The sequence below is a fragment of the Bufo bufo genome, chromosome 6 (assembly GCF_905171765.1).
Source record: "Bufo bufo chromosome 6, aBufBuf1.1, whole genome shotgun sequence".
NCBI lineage: Eukaryota > Metazoa > Chordata > Amphibia > Anura > Bufonidae > Bufo > Bufo bufo.
The window spans coordinates 297,983,612-298,001,783 of record NC_053394.1 but is presented as its reverse complement, the minus strand read 5'-3'; the positions used below and the strand labels follow the sequence as shown (position 1 = coordinate 298,001,783).

The window sequence follows — 18,172 nt, the reverse complement described above, 5'->3', positions numbered from 1 at the left end:
ATAAAATTATTTATTCCCATTTCGTTGGTGGTTTTTGTGGCAGCATGCTTATTATGTACATACTTACCTGATTCGAGCATCCAGCGACGTCACCAGACTCTCCGCCTCCTTCCAGCGATGCCGGCGTCTTCTCTTCCGGGTGTACTTGATGACGTCATCGACGCAGGCGCATTGAGGATGGAGCGGTCGAGCGAGCGGCCGCCTCTCAGTGCGCCTGCGCCGATTGAAGACAGGTACGGCGCAGGCACGAGATTTCAAATTCTAACAGCGCCAGCAGAGAACGATTCCCTTCCCTGGCCCTGTCAATCAGCATGCCGAGGGGGCGTCATTACCATCGGAGGATGCGGCTGCTACCAGCAAGTAGCCGCCCTACTTGCTGGTAGCAAGGTAATTAGCATATTTTAAAAATCGATTTTTAGCAAATTCTACTGAACCAAAATGATTAATTTGCTTATGTATCATGAGATCGCACTATAGGGAATATTAGTAAAGGAAAAAAAAAAACGGTTTAATGGGGTGACAGAAACCCTTTAAGTGGCTTAATTAGCTTAGTTTCTGGAGCTTTTTATGATTGTGAGTGATTTTGAGGTCATAGATGAAAACAGCATCTGTAGTGAAATGAAATTTCTTATAGCAACTCTTGACGCAGTATCACCAGAATACAGCCTCTATGCTCACAGAATATAGTGGCATGAAGCAAACCTGCATAATAGAACTGATGAAGGAGGGTCAGGCCCTGGGAATTTGAGTTCCCTGCAGCTTCTCTCTTTTATGGCTCAGATGGCTTCTGCTCATAAACACAGTTTCAAGTAATAGGTGATTTTAGACCATTCAGTTCACTAGTATTGCAGTGTCCCAATCCATATCAGTAGTGGGGCTCTGTATGTTTATGAGTATTTGCAGAATGTCATTTTATGCTGTGTATGTATATTGCTATAATTCCTATAACAGGCTGTGAACCACCACTTCACATCGGTCACTACTAGGTTGTGCTGTTACTAAAGGTATATATAACTGGATATAGGAAGTGTGAGGCAGAAGATGAAAGCCAATTGAAACCAGATGAAGTTGTGAAGCAAAGTGCGGCAGTGAGAGCAGTGCAGCAAGGGCGGCATAAGTTTGGTTCTTAGCCAAGGAAAGCTGCCTCCAGCATCAGACCCAAGAAGTCAGATGCCTGAAGGGTCAGACTAAAGAAATGGATGACCAAAGCTAGGGTTGGACCTGCTGTACCTGAAGTGAGCTGATATTTAGCTACCCTTCTGAGTTGTGCACAGACCAAGGGTAAGACTCAAGTGAGAAATACAAGAACCCCAGTGTGTTGAAGAGTATAGGGAGAGACTAGTGGAGGTGAGAGTGTTAACTCAGCCTATAGACTCCATTAGCAACCAATGTGAGGCAGGAGTTAACCTACGGTGCCTGTTCACAGTCTACCGTAAAGTACAAGCTGTATTTAGAGCCACATTCCTCTATGAACAGTGTGGGCAATACTTATGGAAATTGGGAGTAAGCCAGGAAGGCAAGACATATGTATAATGGCCATGTGAAGCAGTTTATTGATGTATACGCCACACGTGGATGATAGTCAGCCTGAATGTGACCAGAGTCAATACCTCACCAAGGGCCTGTTACTAGGATTGCAGCTACAGCTAACTGTGATGTGCTACAATACAACCACCTCTTCCATGTCAATGAACCTGTACAGCTACCTCAAGGCAATTGATTACCAGTAAATGTTCCAGTTATTTATTTAAACCGACTCCTCTTTATTTCCACACCTCATTTGGACCCAAGAATGTTAGCATCACAAACCGCAGGGACCTTGCATTCCCTGCACCTGAAACCCGTACCACCAAGATCACCTCAACCAACATCTGGCAGGAGATCCCTCAACACCAGAGTGTGCCCCAAAGGAATCCGGTGCCTTCCTTCTCGTCATTGCATGCCGGCCCAGGGAGATTCAAAAACACAAGTACCAACTACTACCCCCAACAGGCCACCACACTCACACACAGCCCCTGCGGTCCCGGTTGTTCTAGTACTCTATTTAAAGGGGTTGTCTCAACAGCCATAGCAAGGTAAAGCAAATAAATGAATAGCTCAGGTTTACCATGAGGAAAGATTCCTCTATGACATCCATGTATCCTTATTTAAGAAGTTGGTGGAAACTAGAACTTATCATTTCTATTTGTGTACCTGATTATCTATTAGGACAACTGATGTCATTAGAGATCTCCTGAATAGGAGGTGATAGTCTAAGGTCGTTACGGAAATTCTACAGAATCTCAGGATCAGGCCTTAGATTCTGTAGACTTGGGAGCTTCCTGTTCTCAGAAAAAGGTAAGGCATAGTTGAAATTTATAGTTCCTCTGTAACAACACCTGAAATTTGAAACAAGTATTGGTAGATGGGCTTTGCTTCACCCAGAGCAAATAATTATTTTGTTGCCCTATCCCTGTATCTGAATCTCCTGCCTAAAGCCTCATGTACACTATCACATGTAGACTATCACATGTATTTTGCTGTCTGCAAACTCCGGATCCACAAAATACAGATACGTGTGCATCCCGCAGATTCTGTGGACCCCATTGTCAAAATGCCTGTTCTTGTCCGACAAAGAGCAGGAAATATTCTATATATTTTTTTGTGGGATAGATATGCGGACATATGGATGTGGAGAGCTCACACTGTGCTGTCTGCATTCTTTGTTACCCTATTAAAATGAATAGGTCTGCATCTAATCCTGAAACAATGCACGAGGCCTAATGCAAAGTGTCTTGTTGGAGCACCTACTGGCACACTTTCTGGGACACATGGTTTATCACCCCACTTCCTCTCCAGCTACCCTCCTGGCCTCATTTGTGGTGGTTAAAATGAATGTTGCAAGTTATGATATATGCATTTAGGGTCTTTGCATTAGGGGCCCATAAAACCCATGGAAAAATGGTCAATAGTATTGATAACTCTACACGTCTGATGATGGTTATAATACTTAATACAGGTTAAAATGGTGGTCTTGCAGTGCCATAGTGTGTTTAGAGATTGCTGGTTAACATGGCAAGGTATAATCCTGGTTCCATCAATGACCTAAAGGATACTTGTCCAGTCTTGTAATACAATCACCTAGGCTGGATACATAGCTGCGCCTAAACTGTTGCCCTGGCCAAGTCTCGAGGATCATCCTTTGAATAGATGTAAAATAATTCCTTTAATTCTCTTAAGTCATAGCTCGTTAGAAAGCTCAATTTGTTTAACTTTAGATTTAGTTGAACATGTGAATTTTAATAATTGCAATGACATAACTGATGAATATTTATCTAGTGCACTTGGCAAGCAGTGAGCTGATAGTTTCCAATAAATAGTGCAGAAAAGTTCCTGGAGCTCCAGGGAGACATGTATGGTGGGCGTGTGTGAGAGTGAGTGAAACATTAAAAAAATTTAATATTAGAGGAGAGAGTGATGAGTAGATTTATTGCTGCATTACTGTATATTGCCTATAACCAGAATGTTAATAAAAAAAACACAAAACTTTTTATATTGCATTTATATTCTAATTGTAAGCCCACTAGAAGCCGTATTCTCCCATATGACTCCTCAATGGTTAATGTACACGGCTGGCTTGGCAATACTTGCATCATATTTAACCCAGCAGGAGGGTGTGGGGGGGGGGGGGAAGCTGTAATACATCCCTGTAGCCAATACTGCTATAGGAAGCAATGGGAAAGGTCATGTGAAAGTCCAATTCTTGTTTTCCCCACAGAAAACGTCTCTCAGGACCTGTTGGGTGGCAGGTTAAAGGGGTTACAAAGCTACCTTTGTTGAAAAAGGACAGGTCCATCAGGTTCAACTTTTCTCAGATCAATTATGCAACATTAATCCTTAGATTAATTATAACCTTCAATTTGATTAGATAATTATCAAGCCTTTTTTTTATATGCTGACACAGTACCTGTCATTACCTCTTGGGGTAGGGCACTCTATAGTGTCACTACTCTTACTGTAAAGAATCCTTTCCCGTATTGATGTCTAAAATCGCCTTTCCTCCAAATGTAGTGAATGTCCCCGTGTCCTTTGTAAAGTCCAAGGTATTTGTTACTTCACAAAACTGCTGGCGGCCTGTCAGAATACAAACAAATCTTAGGGTACTTTCACACTAGCGTTTTTCTTTTCCAGCATAGAGTTCCATCCTAGGGGCTCAATACCGGAAAAGAACTGATCATCAGTTTTATCCTAATGCATTCTGAATAGAGAGCATTCTGTTCAGGATGCATCAGGATGTCTTCAGTTCAGTCTTTATGACTATTCAGGACGGAGAAAATACCGCAGCATGCTACGGTTTTATCTCTGGCCAAAAATCCGGAACACTTTTCCATAATGATGTAATAGTGCTGGATCCGGCATTCAAGATACCGCAATGCCGGATCCGTCCTTTCCGGATGACACCGGAAAGACTGATCCGGTATTTCAATGCATTTGTCATACGGATCGGGATCCTGATCAGTCTTACAAATGCCATCAGTTGGCATACGTTTTGATGGATCCAGCAGGCAGTTCCGGCGACTGAACTGCCTGCCGGATTCCTCTGCCGCAAGTGTGAAAGTACCCTTACACAGGGGCGCAACGATCACAGTTTCAGGGGGTGCGACTGCGACCGGGCCCGGCGGGGGGAGGGGGCCCGCTGTACTAACATGTAATGAAGCGCTGTGACGGGGCCCGGCATGAAGTACAGTGACAATGTCGGGCCCCGTCAGGGCGCTCCATTACATGTTTAATATGAGGCAAGGTGGGGGAGGTTTGCGCAGAGGGGGGGAAGGAGGAAGAGGGGGGACGCGCGCACTCACTCTCATACATTCGGCCCGGCAGTTCTCGTCACTGCCGGGCTGTCTCCAGATCATCAGTGAAGCAGGAGCTCTAGCGCTCCCTCTGCTGGCCGCACATCGCGCTGCTGGTTGTGGGAGGAGCTCTGAAGGTCGGGGAAACTGCCTTCAGTACAGCCAGCAGCGCGATGTGGGTGTGGCAGCGCAACATCGGGGAAGAGGGTAAGTATGTGTTTTTTTTTTCTTTTCCTAACACTGCAGACTGGGGCAAAGGGGAAGGGGGGGGTCGATGGGCACAACTAGAGTGAGGGGGCACAAAAGTGGGCATCTCTACTGAGGGGGCACCTAATCTGCCATAAATACTGTGAGGGGGGCACATATAAAGGCATAACTATGAGGGGGCACATATATCAACTATTATGAGGGGGCACATAATCTGGCATAACCACTGTGAGGGGCACATATGTGGGCATATCTAATGTGAGGGGCACATAATCTGGCATAACCACTGTAGGGGGGCACATATCTGGCATAACTACTGTGAGGGGGGAACATATAAAGGCATAACTATGAGAGGGCACATATGAAGGCATAACTACTGTGAGGGGGGCACATAATCTGGCATAACCACTGTGAGGGGCACATATGTGGGCATATTTATTGTGAGGGGCACATAATCTGGCATAACCACTGTAGGGGGGCACATATCTGGTCATAACTACTGTGAGGGGCACATAATCTGGCATAACTACTGTGAGGGGGCACATATCTGGCCATAATTACTGTGAGGGGGAACATATCTGGCCATATCCACTGTGAGGGGCACATAATCTGGCATAACTACTGTGAGGGAGCACATATCTGGCCATAACTACTGTGAGGGGGAACATATCTGGCCATAACTACTGTGAGGGGGAACATATCTGGCCATAACTACTGTGAAGAGGAACATATCTGGCCATATCCACTGTGACGGGCACATATCTGGGCATAACTACTGTGAGCGGGCACATATCTGGGCATAACCACTGTGAGCGGGCACATATCTGGGCATATCCACTGTGAGGGGCACATATCTGGGCATATCCACTGTGAGGGGCACATATCTGGGCATAACTACTGTGAGGGGGCACATATCTGGCATAAATACTGTGAGGGGGCACATATTTGGCATAACTACTGTTAGGGGGCACATATTTGGCATAACTACTGTGAGGGGCAGATATCTGGGCATAACTAGTGTGACAGGAACAAAGGTGGGCATAACTGCTGTGAGGGGCCACAAGAAGGACATAACTTTTGTGAAGGGACCACAAGGTGGGCTTAATTACTGCAAAAGGCCACAAGGTGGGCATTAGTACTGTGAGGGGCCACAATGTGGACATTAGTACTGTGTGGTAGCACTTAGGGGAAATGTCCTAAATTACCCTGCTATACATTGGCATAGCTCAGTCTACCATGCCAGCACAGCGCCCCCTGCAGGTAGTTTCATAGGGGCAGTCACCATCCCTTCCATATGTGATTATTCTTTTTTTCTCTATCACCACAGGGACCTTGTTCTGGATCCAGCGGACATCACGCCGACGCCAGCGACACCCTGGATGAGGTAGGACCAGATTTTATTAGGACTGGGTGAGTGTAGCCATGCATTGGGCTTAGGGCTCTTTAACACGAGCGGATCCCGTGTGGCTAATCCGCTGTGTGAAAGAGTGCCAAGCCCCGCTCCGGACAGCAGAGACAAGGAGCAGTTACATGATTGATAATGCTCCGTGCCTCTCTATGATCGTTTTGCTACAAAATCACGGTGACAACTTTATCTCACTGTGATTTTGTAGTAAAAAGGTCACAAAGAGGAACAGAGCATTATCAGTCATGTTACTGCTCCGTGTCTCTGCTTGGCCCTCATTCACGCCACGGAATAGCCGCACGGGAAAGCGCCCTTAGTAAGAAAATCTGCCGCTTCTTTGTAAAAATGGGGGGGGGGGGGGGGGCGGGGGGGGGGGTCCCCCCGATCCAAAGTTTGCACTGAGGCCCATAACATTCTAGTTACGCCACTGCCCTTACACCTACCTCCGGTCTGCAGCCAGTGGTATGTTACTGCGGCTGCAGCAGCGACATCCCATACACTGCAGCAGCCAATCATTGCCCATGTGCATTGACTGTTATCAGATTTTTATCTTACAATCCTATTCCCACCACTAGTTTAGCACATGTTTACTTGACATGAGCTTCAACCTGGAGGACCATTTGCCTTGACTCTGGGCATTGCTTGTTTGTATTGTTACTTGTCTGATACTAGAAGTGGCCAAGTGGCCATACACATTAGTCTAAAGTTGATCAAAATGGACGATTTCAACCAAACCAACCTTCGTTGGTTGAAATATAACAAGCTGACCAATGGTAGACCATTATCATTAATAGTCAATTGCACTTAAAATTTTCCTCTTATAGTTGGATTTTTTTTCTCATTTAACGAAAGATCATTTGTGAACAAAGGACCTTTTTTTTAAAAAAAAACAAAAACCGTTCCTAGAAAGATCTTTTGTCCATCGCTCAGTTTCATTGAAAATGTATGGGCAGTTTGAACAACTGTGATGGCCAATATAGACTAAAATGTGTATGGTCGTTCCTTTGAAACCATTATTCCTCACATGATTCTTTGCAGTAAGAGCAGTGAGACTATGGAAAGCTCTGCCTGAGGAGGTGGTGATGATGAGTACAATAAAAGAGTTCAAGAGGGTCCTGGATGTATTTCTGGAGCGTAATAATATTACAGGCTATAGCTACTAGAGAGGGGTCGTTGATCCAGGGAGTTATTCTGACTGACTGGAGTCGGGAAGGAATTTTTTTGCCCTAAAATGGGGAAAATTGGCTTCTATCTCACAGTTCTTTTTTTTGCCTTCCTCTGGATCAACTTGCAGGATAACAGGTCGAACTGGATGGACAAATGTCTTTTTTCAGCCTTATATACTATGTTACTATGATTGTTTGTTCAACTACTGTTCAGCCACCAACCAACTTAGTCCATTGTGAATGGCCAGGTTGAGGAGGGAATGAATGATGACAACCAGATCTCGTATAACTTGCATCAGAAAAGTTTACTTTCTTAATTGTGCAAAGCAAAAGTACATAATGCAGAACACATAGAAAATATCGGGCAGAAAACAGACTACTGTAGCATTATGGGATCGAGAGAATGATATAAGCATACGTACATGTTTCTATCCAACATTTGAGACAGTCTAACATTATTGATTGACCTCTCTTATGTTCTTCCCAACATAATACTGTCCCATAAAAGAATAAGCAAAGTATACTGAATACAAAAGATTTGTAAATGAATTTAGCAGGTTTCTATTTTGCTTGAGCAGAAGCCATCTCTTGGGAGGTGATTTTAGTATGGAATATCTTTATTCACAACCTCAGACTTCACAACTTTTCCATTATCCACGTATTCGATAACCTGCTTTACTCTTCTTGTCATCTGTGATCCTAAAATAATTCGAAAGTGGAGTTATTTATTATTGCTATATACTGTATTAATGTAAGTATTAATAGGTCACCATGGATAATTAGTAGCTTGTACAAGGGCTTTCTGGGACCTACCCAATTTAACTGCCTAATGACTACCCATTGAGGGGTTCAAGCCTGCCCTATTGCATATGGTAGTCCTGTTACAGATTTTGCACTAGGGTTAAGAAGCTACAGCTTACATCTCTACCCAGTGACATTGCTAACATTGGAATCTGGGTCACAAACCCCAGTTTGTTTGTTTTTTGTTCCCAGATTTCCCATATTTCTAGGTAAGAACTACTATTAACTGCATATATATGGTGGAGCAGGAAGCTCTCCACTCCCAGCTCCACCATTCACTCTGTGACTCTGGCCACAAGCCTGTAGACCACAGGATGCTAGGACAGGACATCAGCACAACTGCTTGCACTGATATACCAATTGCACAGGCCAGAAGAGGTTTGAATATTGAATTCCTCTGGGAAAGCGGCATTATTACTTTGAGGGAGCACTAAGGGGGGAATCATTTAGGGCACTAAGGGGCATAATTACTGTGTAAGCGACACTAAATAAGAATTATTATTATTATACAGGGAGCACTAAGGTGCATCCTTACTATGTGGGGGCACTAAGGGGGCACCCTTACTGTGTGAAGAGGACTGATGGGTTGCCATCACTGTGTGGTGGTACCATTACTGAGTTACATGCAAAATGGGTACTATGAAAGTGCATGGAGCACAAAAAAGCACTATAACTGTGTAGTGCCAGAGATGGACTCTTTAACTGTGTGGTGGCAATAGGGGACACTATTATGGTGTGCTGTGCAAGGAGGGGCACTGTTACTCTGGGATGAGGACTATTACTGTGTATGGGGCAGCATTGCAGTGCATGTGCACTAATACTGTGCAGGGCACAAAGGGAGCACTATTACTGCTTCTGCCACAAAAGGGGGACTACTTATGTGTGGCCCATCTACAGGGGCATTATTGCTGTGTCAGGCACTATCTGTTTGCCACTGTTATTTTTGGGGCCATCATCTGTGTGGCTTTAATTTTGAACAGTAGGACACTGTCAAACAAACCAGCAGGAAGTTAGAGCATAGGGTGGGGAGGGTGGTAGTAAAATAAAAAGACTTGTCATGGTGGTCTGGGTCGTATGGAAAGTAAATGGAATGTGAATGCCTGTGATCCGAGAAGAGGTCACCATTGGGTGACCGGATTTAATTGCACCATATTCATTGGACTGTATTCACAGCATGATTATATTCTGCGGAGTCCAAGTGTAGCACTGGTATGCGACCACCATATGGTCACTTAATGGTGATATTATTGGCTATATTGTTCTTTGTGGTAGTTTTATGTGGTTATGGTTTAGTGGTATAATTTCGTCCATGTATACTGGTATTATTTGGTAATGGTACACCTGAATTATTTAGAGGCATACTTTCATATGCACATTACTGTTTTAGATAGGGCAAATTATTTGGGTTAAGGGCTTATACCTTTACTAATAGAGGTTTCTAGCCCCACATTGCTGATGTTCATAGCTGGGATAGTGTAGCTAAGCATATTATGTGTTCTAAATGTTATCTTATAGCTATAATGTCTTCAATACAATTTTGTGAGGGTGGGATTATATGACTGCCTGTGCCCCCGATCTTTTAACACTAGTCTTTTGTCTACCAACAAAGCAGATAGACATCTATTTGTTATAGGTTGGAAAGACAGGGCCTGCATGAAAGAGGCTCTTTAGCTACATTGTGGCCATCTTGGGTATATATCACACAGTAAATGAGGTAAGGTTTTGATTAAGTAAGAACAATGATTACCTGTGCTGGATCCTGAAGTACTGCCGGTTCCAGTATATTGCTTTGCTTGCCCTTTACCACTGCAATCGTTTACAATTTTTATTAGTGCAACGACCAAACGAAGTACATAAAATAAGCTTTCTAGTAATGGATTAGCTTACCTTTCTCCATCCAGAAGTCTGCGGTATTGTTCAATCTCTGCCTCCAATCTGGTCTTAATGTCCAGAAGATCTTCGTATTCTCTAGTCTGGCACTCTATATCTTCTCTAATCAGTGCCAGTTGTTCTTCAACTATAGAAATCTGTGCCTGAAGTTGTGCAATCTGCATGCAGTATTGGCCTTCTGTCTCTGCCACTGTGTTCTCCAGTGATTTTCTCTGCAAATGAGAAGGCGTCACCATAAGTCACCGGATATACTTAGCTAGAACTTTGCTTTTGCTGTTGTATTTAAGATTATGTGCATATTTTGCTACTAGTGAGTGCTCTATTTTATATTGCTAGGAGTGTAGCAATAGGGGGTGCAGAGATTACAGTTGTAAGTCCCTTGTGTTTTAGGGGACCCAAGGACTTTCTGTCACACCAGTATTGTAAATGATACTCGGTAGGTGGGGTGGGTGTAAAATATATAATATTGAGACCCAGGAACTTTAATTGACATCTCTGGGCATGTGGAGCTCAGGGTAACCTGGAAGTAATAATAACCTTTAAAAAAAATGCTTACCGTGGCAATAAGTGACTGAAGCTCAATCTCCAAAGCTTGAATTGTCCTCTTCAGGTCTGACACTTCACTCTTGCTGGTCTGTATCTGTTGTGCTCCAGTGTGTATTTCTTTCTTCAGATCTTCACTCTTGAGACAAAATATACAATTTTAGTCAGAGCAATTGGTCCTTAATAGAACTATAGGGCCAGTTAAATGGTGTCACAAGAAAGAAAGATTTAGTAAAATACTGTTATGTGAATAGAACCTAAAACGCAGTCTTACCATTTTATTGAACCGGTCTTCAGCATCCCTGCGATTCTTCTCAGCCATTGCTTCATATTGTGCTCGCATACCATTCAATACCTGCGTTAGATCGTTACTTGGAGCAGCATTCATTTCTACGGTGATTTGACCCATAGTTTGTTCTTTGCCTCCCTTGCTTTCCTATGGAGAAAAAGAGTTGTCTATTGTAATACTCTATATCACACAGTTCGCACCCATTAAAATGTCTATTTGATTTCTTCTCAACTGACAGCTTCAAGGTTCTTCTTGAGGACAGCAACTTCTTCAGCGAGATTCTCATATTGGGATTCCATGTCAGACCTGGTCATGGTCAGTTCATCCAGGACTCTGCGCAGGCCATTAATATCGGCGTCTACACACTGGCGGAGAGTCTGCTCACTCTCAAACCTGACAAGACATACATATGGGCACTTATTGATTACATACATTGGTGGCTCCAAAAACCTATACTAAAAATTGGTTGGGCTGTAGATACTGTAGTTAAGATGTATTGACTGGTCTGTAATTGGGAAGCCATGAACTAGATTAGTATTTGTATCAAAGGCACACTTACTTCATCTTGAAGTCATCGGCAGCAAGCCTGGAATTGTCAATTTGCAAGACTACGCTTGTATTTTGAGTGATGGCTGTAACAATCTGCAAAGAACAAGTGGTTATTCCGCCATTTCATTGGATGTACCATTTTTTATTTAATCTTGTACAGATTCAATTTCTAGTGTTATCTGATGCTAAACAGTGTAGAATGCACCATAGGCAAATGTAGAATTGAAATATGTGCACCTGCACCATGGACTGTATCTACCCAAATTTCTGAGTAACTGAAATAACATTCCTCTGTACAAATGAGATGGTACCAACAAAGCAGGATGAAAACATATTATTATGCAGCACTAACATGTCTCATTCACCATTTTTGCTCCATATACACTGACAAAGACATTTCTAGTTGTTTGTAAAGCTTACCTGACTCTTGAGCTGCTCAATTGCGGCAAAATACTTTGAGTAGTCTTTTCCTTTATCCCCTGAACCACTACCAGCCCTTTGCTTTTCATACCATTCCTTAATCTTACGCTCAAGCTCAGCATTTGCTTCTTCCAAGGCACGGACTTTATCCAGATAATTGGCCAACCGGTCATTAAGATTCTGCATTGTTTGTTTTTCACTTCCAGATAAGATGCCGTCACCTCCTCCAAAACCACCACCATAGTGTCCTCCAAAATCAGCTGCTCCACCACCATAGCTTCCTCCATAGCCACCTGATCCACCACCATAGTGTCCTCCAAAACCAGCTGCTCCACCACCATAGCTTCCTCCAAAGCCACCTGATCTACCACCATAGCTTCCTCCAAATCCAACACCACTACCACTACTAAAGCAATAGTTAGCTGCTCCGCTAGTGTGATGACCAGCACCACCACCATATCCAATACCTGCTTCATAGCCTAATCCACCACCATAAGCACCACTTCCTGCTCCACTGTGAGATGAGGCTTTGTGAGATGACTGTTTGTGAGAATAAGAAGACATGTTGTTTTAGCAAGAGGACACCCTTTCCAAATGAAAAATCAGCTTCAATGGAGAGTGTAATATATGCACAGCTTCTATTCTTTATATACCAGATTCTAAGGGTGTGTCATACCCAAATGTTAATGGTTTTTTCCAGACATAGTGTTCCTTGCCAAGTTATTGCTTCTGCTTATAGCATTTATCAATTATCATTATTAATTTGCATCACTCTAGCACTGTTCTTCTCACCCATGGGTTGTTTGTCATGTTAGCATGAATTTAGGGTGGAGCACATATAACCATTACATATTTTGAACACTTTTATAGAGGGTAAGATTTCTGTACTTGAATATATCAAGAGAATAATTGTTATATTTTATAGCTACAGATGTTTAGAAGAAGAAAAGAAGAAAATCCCTTTATTTAGGTTATACTTACCTACTTTTAAAAGAAACCTATCATACAATGCAGAATTTAGTTTTTTTTAAATATTTTTTATATTAGGGACAGCATTCACCATGGATATGTTTGTTATTAGGTTTTTAAAGGGTACGGCTAGACGGTGATATTAGTCACGCGACAGCCAGCGGCCAGGTTCACTAAGTAACGGTAATCCCATGAAAGTGAATGGGATCGAAGCACCATGGCTGCAGTGCAAAGGCAAATACCACTGTATGTGCAGCACCAAATGGCTCTACACGCAAAGACACATGCCAACACTGGAAACGCCTCCATAGTGCTCCTCTCCCCCTTCCTCCTAGTGCCCCCCATAATGTACCAGTATAAAATGCCCCAGTAGATGCCCTCAGTGTCCCCCATAATTTGCAAGTATAAAATACCCCTTCTTAGTGCCCCCCGTAGATGACCCCGTAGATGACTGGGACACCCTTAAATAATGTGTCCCAGTATAAAATTCTACTGTACAGAGCCCCCCATATAAAATACCCCTTCTTTGTGGCCTCAGTAAATGCCCCTATAGTGTCCCCAATAATGTGCCAGTAATAAGTGCCCCCAACAATGTGCCAGTAATAAGTGCCCCCAACAATGTGCCAGTAATAAGTGCCCCAATAATGTGCCAGTAATAAGTGCCCCCCCAATAATGTGCCAGTAATAACAGCCCCCATCATGTTCCAGTAATAAAAGGCCCCCCATCATGTGCCAGTAATAACAGCCCCCCATTATGTGCCAGTAATAACAGCCCCCCATTATATGCCAGTAATAACAGCCCCCGTCATGTGCCAGTACTAACAGCCCCCCATCATGTGCCAGTAATAACAGCCCCCCCATCATGTGCCAGTAATACCAGCCCCCCATTATGTGCCAGTAATAACAGCCCCCATTATGTGCCAGTAATTACAGCCCCCCATTATGTGCCAGTAATGACAGACCCCCATTATGTGCCAGTAATGACAGCCCCCCATTATGTGCCAGTAATGAAAGCCCCCATTATGTGCAAGTAATGACAGCCCCCCATTATGTGCCAGTAATGACAGCCCCCCATTATGTGCCATTAATGACAGACCTCATTATGTGCAAGTAATGACAGACCCCCATTATGTGCAAGTAATGACAGCCCCCCATTATGTGCCAGTAATGACAGCCCCCCATTATGTGCCAGTAATGACAGCCCCCCATTATGTGCCAGTAATGACAGCCCCCATTATGTACCAGTAATGACAGCCCCCCATTATGTGCCAGTAATGACAGCCCCCCCATTATGTGCCAGTAATGACAGCCCCCCATTATGTGCCAGTAATGACAGCCCCCCATTATCTGCTAGTGAAAGTACAGGTATTGTATATATAAAAAAAAAACAAAAAAACACTTATACTTACCTCCTTGTCAGCGATGCGATGCAGGCCTCTTCCGGCCTGTGTCCCGCGCTGTACGGCTCAGGTGGCGCAATGACGTCATCGTGCCTGCAGCCTATCAGAGGAAGGGAAAGGGACACGCCTCTCCCTCCCCTGCCTCAGCACAGGAATCTGTATCGCTGTCCTGAGGACGGCGATACAGATGACTATGGAGATGAGCGCTTCCAAAATGGAAGCGCTCATCTCCCTGTGCCCCGCCGCCCCCCTACTTCTGAGCAGCTCGGGGGGGGGGCAATTGCCCCGTCCTCCCCCCTGGATCCGCCAGTGTGTTGGAGGGGGTGTGTCAGCAGAGGAACCCTCTTTCATATCCTCTGGTCGTGCCCTATAATTCAAACTATGTGGAGGGGGAGTTATGACCTCCTCTCCTCTATCACGGCGGGACACATAACTCCCTCCCCAGAACTGGCCATGCGTTTTCAAAACATTGTGGACTACCCAGCCCATTTATGCTATGTGATAGCCCATGTCTTGTCAAAAAAATTGGTTATAACGAGATATTGGAAAACCCCAACTATCCCACCATTGCAAGAGGTTGTAGACTTGGTGAACACCTCCTGCGCATATGAAAAAATGCTAAACCACACCTACCTTGAATTTGAAGCCTATTGGCAGATCTGGCTGTCCTCTACTTTTGCGGTTATACCTAGCAATTAGAATCTCCTGTTACCATTTTCTACTGCTGAGAGTGTGCAGTTTAGTTTTTTCCTTTATTTTCTATTATATTCCGTATATTTTGTACTTACCTACATGGCTCCACATGGTTGGAGCACTACTCCTGTGTGCAAAAAATCTGGGCATTTTTACTAACAGCCTGGCCCATTCACATCCTTTGCACAGACATTTGCTTTCTTATTCATTCGCCATACCATAAGATCTCTTGTGCTTGTATGCATAATTGCTAACTGAATATGGAGTGTCTGTCACCATATGATGTTCTGATGTAATGATGAAAAATTGTTATATTGTTTTTCTATTTGAATATTTTTAAAACCCAATTTTCACCTTAAGGACCAGACTGATTTTTGCAAATCTGACATGTGTCACTTTATGTGGTGATAACTTTAAAACGCTTTTACTTATACAAGCCATTCTGAGATTGTTTTCTCGTCACATATTGTACTTCATAACAGTGGTAAATTTGAATCAAAATATTTCATTTTTATTTATAAAAAATACCCAATTTACCAAAAATTTAGAAAAATTTCAATTTATCTGCTTTTAAAACAGATAGTGATACCTCATATAATAGTTAATACTTTACATTTCCCATATGTCTACTTCATGTTTGGATCATTTTATGAATGCCAACTTAGAAGTTTAGAAGCAAATCTTGATATTTTTCGGAAAATTTCCAAAACCCACCTTTTAAGGACCAGTTCAGGTCTGAAGTCACTTTGTGAGGCTTACGTAATAGAAACCACCCAAAAATGACCCCAATTTAGAAACTACACCCCTCAAGGTATTAAAAATAGATTTTTACAAACATTGTTAACCCTTTAGGTGTTCTACAAGAATTAATGGAAAATGGAGAATTTCACTTTTTTGGCAGATTTTCCATTTTAATCATTTTTTTTCCGCTAACAAAGCAAAGGTTAGCAGCCAAAACACAACTCAATATTTATTGCCCTGATTCTGTAGTTAACAAAAACACCCCATATGTGGTTGGAAACTGCTGTATTGCCACACGGCAGGGCGCAGAAGGAAAGAAACAAAATATGGTTTTTGGAAGGCAGATTTTGATGGACTGTTTTTTTGACACTGTGTTCCATTTGAAGCCCTCCTGATGCACCCATAGAGTAGAAACTCCAAAAAAGTGACCCCATTTTAGAAACTACAACCCTCAAGATATTCAAAACTGATTTTACAAACTTTGTTAACCCTTTAGGTGTTCCACAAGAATTAGTGTAAATTGGAGATGAAATTTTAATAATTTTTTTCTGCTAACAAAGCAAGGGTCAACAGCCAAACAAAACAATATTTATTGCCCTGATTCTGTAGTTTACAGAAACACCCCATATGTGGTTGTAAACTGCTGTGCGGGCACACTGCAGGATGCAGAAGGAAAATAATGGTTTTTGGAGGGCAGATTTCACTGGGATATTTTAACTTGCCATGTCACATTTGAAGAACTCCTGATGCACCCCTAGAGTAGAAACTCCAAAAAGTGACCCCATTTTGGAAACTACGGGATAAGGTGGCAGTTTTGTTGGTACTTATTTAGGGTACAGATGATTTTTGGTTGCTCTATATTACACTTTTTGTGAGGCAAGGTAACAAAAAAATTGCTGTTTTGGCACTGTTTTTATTTTTTGTTATTTACAACGTTCATCTGACAGGTTAGATCATGAGCTATGTTTATAGAGCAGGTTGTTACGGACGTGACAATACCAAATATGACTTTTTTTGTTATTTTTTTCAGTTTTACATAATAAAGCATTTTTGAAAAAAAATTATTTTTTTGTGTCTCCATATAATGAAAGCCATAGTTTTTTTGTTTTTTGGGGCGACTGTCTTATGTAGGGGCTCATATTTTTGGGTATGAGATGATGGTTTGATTAGTACTATTTTATGGTGCATATGACTTTTTGATCGCTTGGTATTACACTTTTTGTGATATAAGGTGACAAAAAAATAGCTTTTTAGACACTGTTTAATTTTTTTGGTTTATGGTGTTCAAATGAGGGGTTAGGTCATGTGATATTTTTATAGAGCAGGTCATTACAGACGTGGCAATACCCAATATGTATACTTTTTTATTTATTTAAGTTTTACACAATACCATTTTTGAAACTAAAAAAAAATCATGTTTTAGTGTCTCCATATTCTGAGAGCCATAGTTTTTTGGGCAATTGTCTTAGGGGCAAATTTTTTGCGGGATGAGATGACTGTTTGATTGGTATAATTTTGGGGTGCTTATGACTTTTTGATCGCTTAGTATTACACTTTTTGTGATGTAAGGTGACAAAAAAAAGGCTTTTTTTTTTTATGGTGTTCACCTGAGGTGTTAGGTCATGTGGTATTTTTATAGAGCAGGTTGTTACAGACGCAGCTATACTTATGTATACTTTTTTATTTTTTTACATTTTAGGCCTCATGCACACGACCGTTGTGTGCATCCGCGGCCGTTGTTCCGTTTTCCGTTTTTTTTCGCGGACCCATTGACTTTCAATGGGTCCGTGGAAAAATCTGAAAATGCACTGTTTGGCTTCCGCGTCCGTGATCCGTTTTTCCAGTCCGTGAAAAAAATATGACCTGTCCTATTTTTTTCACTGACAACGGTTCACGGACCCATTCAAGTCAATGGGTCCGTGAAGAATCACGGATGCACACAAGATAATCATCCGCGTCCGTGATCCGTGTCCGTTTTTCCTATCATTTTCAATGCAAACTTGACTTAGTTTTATTTTTCACTTTTCATGTCCGTGGATCCTCCAAAGATCAAGGAAGACCCACAGAAGAAAAAACGGTCACAGATCACGGAACAACGGAAATCCATTTTGCGGACCGCAAAAAAAAACGGTCGTGTGCATGAGGCCTAACACAATAAAAGCATTTTTTAAACAAAAAAAAATCATGTTTTAGTGTCTCCATAGTCTGAGAACCATATTTTTTTCCCAGGTGATTGTACTATGTAGGGGCTCATTTTTTGCGGGATGACG

General features: G+C 42.5%; 1 protein-coding gene across 3 annotated transcripts; it reads right to left on the bottom strand.

Annotated features, from left to right (window-relative positions):
* Positions 1-7,893: 7,893 nt before the first annotated feature.
* Positions 7,894-12,733, bottom strand: LOC121005518 (keratin-3, type I cytoskeletal 51 kDa-like). 3 transcript variants are annotated; one of them, XM_040438289.1, is made up of 9 exons: positions 12,401-12,731; positions 12,100-12,352; positions 11,690-11,772; positions 11,367-11,523; positions 11,116-11,277; positions 10,855-10,980; positions 10,296-10,510; positions 10,156-10,214; positions 7,894-8,306 (listed from the first exon to the last, which is right to left on the bottom strand). In XM_040438289.1, the coding sequence occupies exons 1-9, from the start codon at positions 12,661-12,663 to the stop codon at positions 8,209-8,211; spliced, it is 1,416 nt and encodes a 471-aa protein (XP_040294223.1). In that variant the 5' UTR covers positions 12,664-12,731; the 3' UTR covers positions 7,894-8,208. The 3 variants fall into 3 exon arrangements, with proteins under 3 accessions (XP_040294223.1, XP_040294222.1, XP_040294221.1); XM_040438288.1 differs by having other exon boundaries at positions 12,100-12,437; positions 12,471-12,731; XM_040438287.1 differs by having other exon boundaries at positions 12,100-12,733.
* Positions 12,734-18,172: the final 5,439 nt, after the last annotated feature.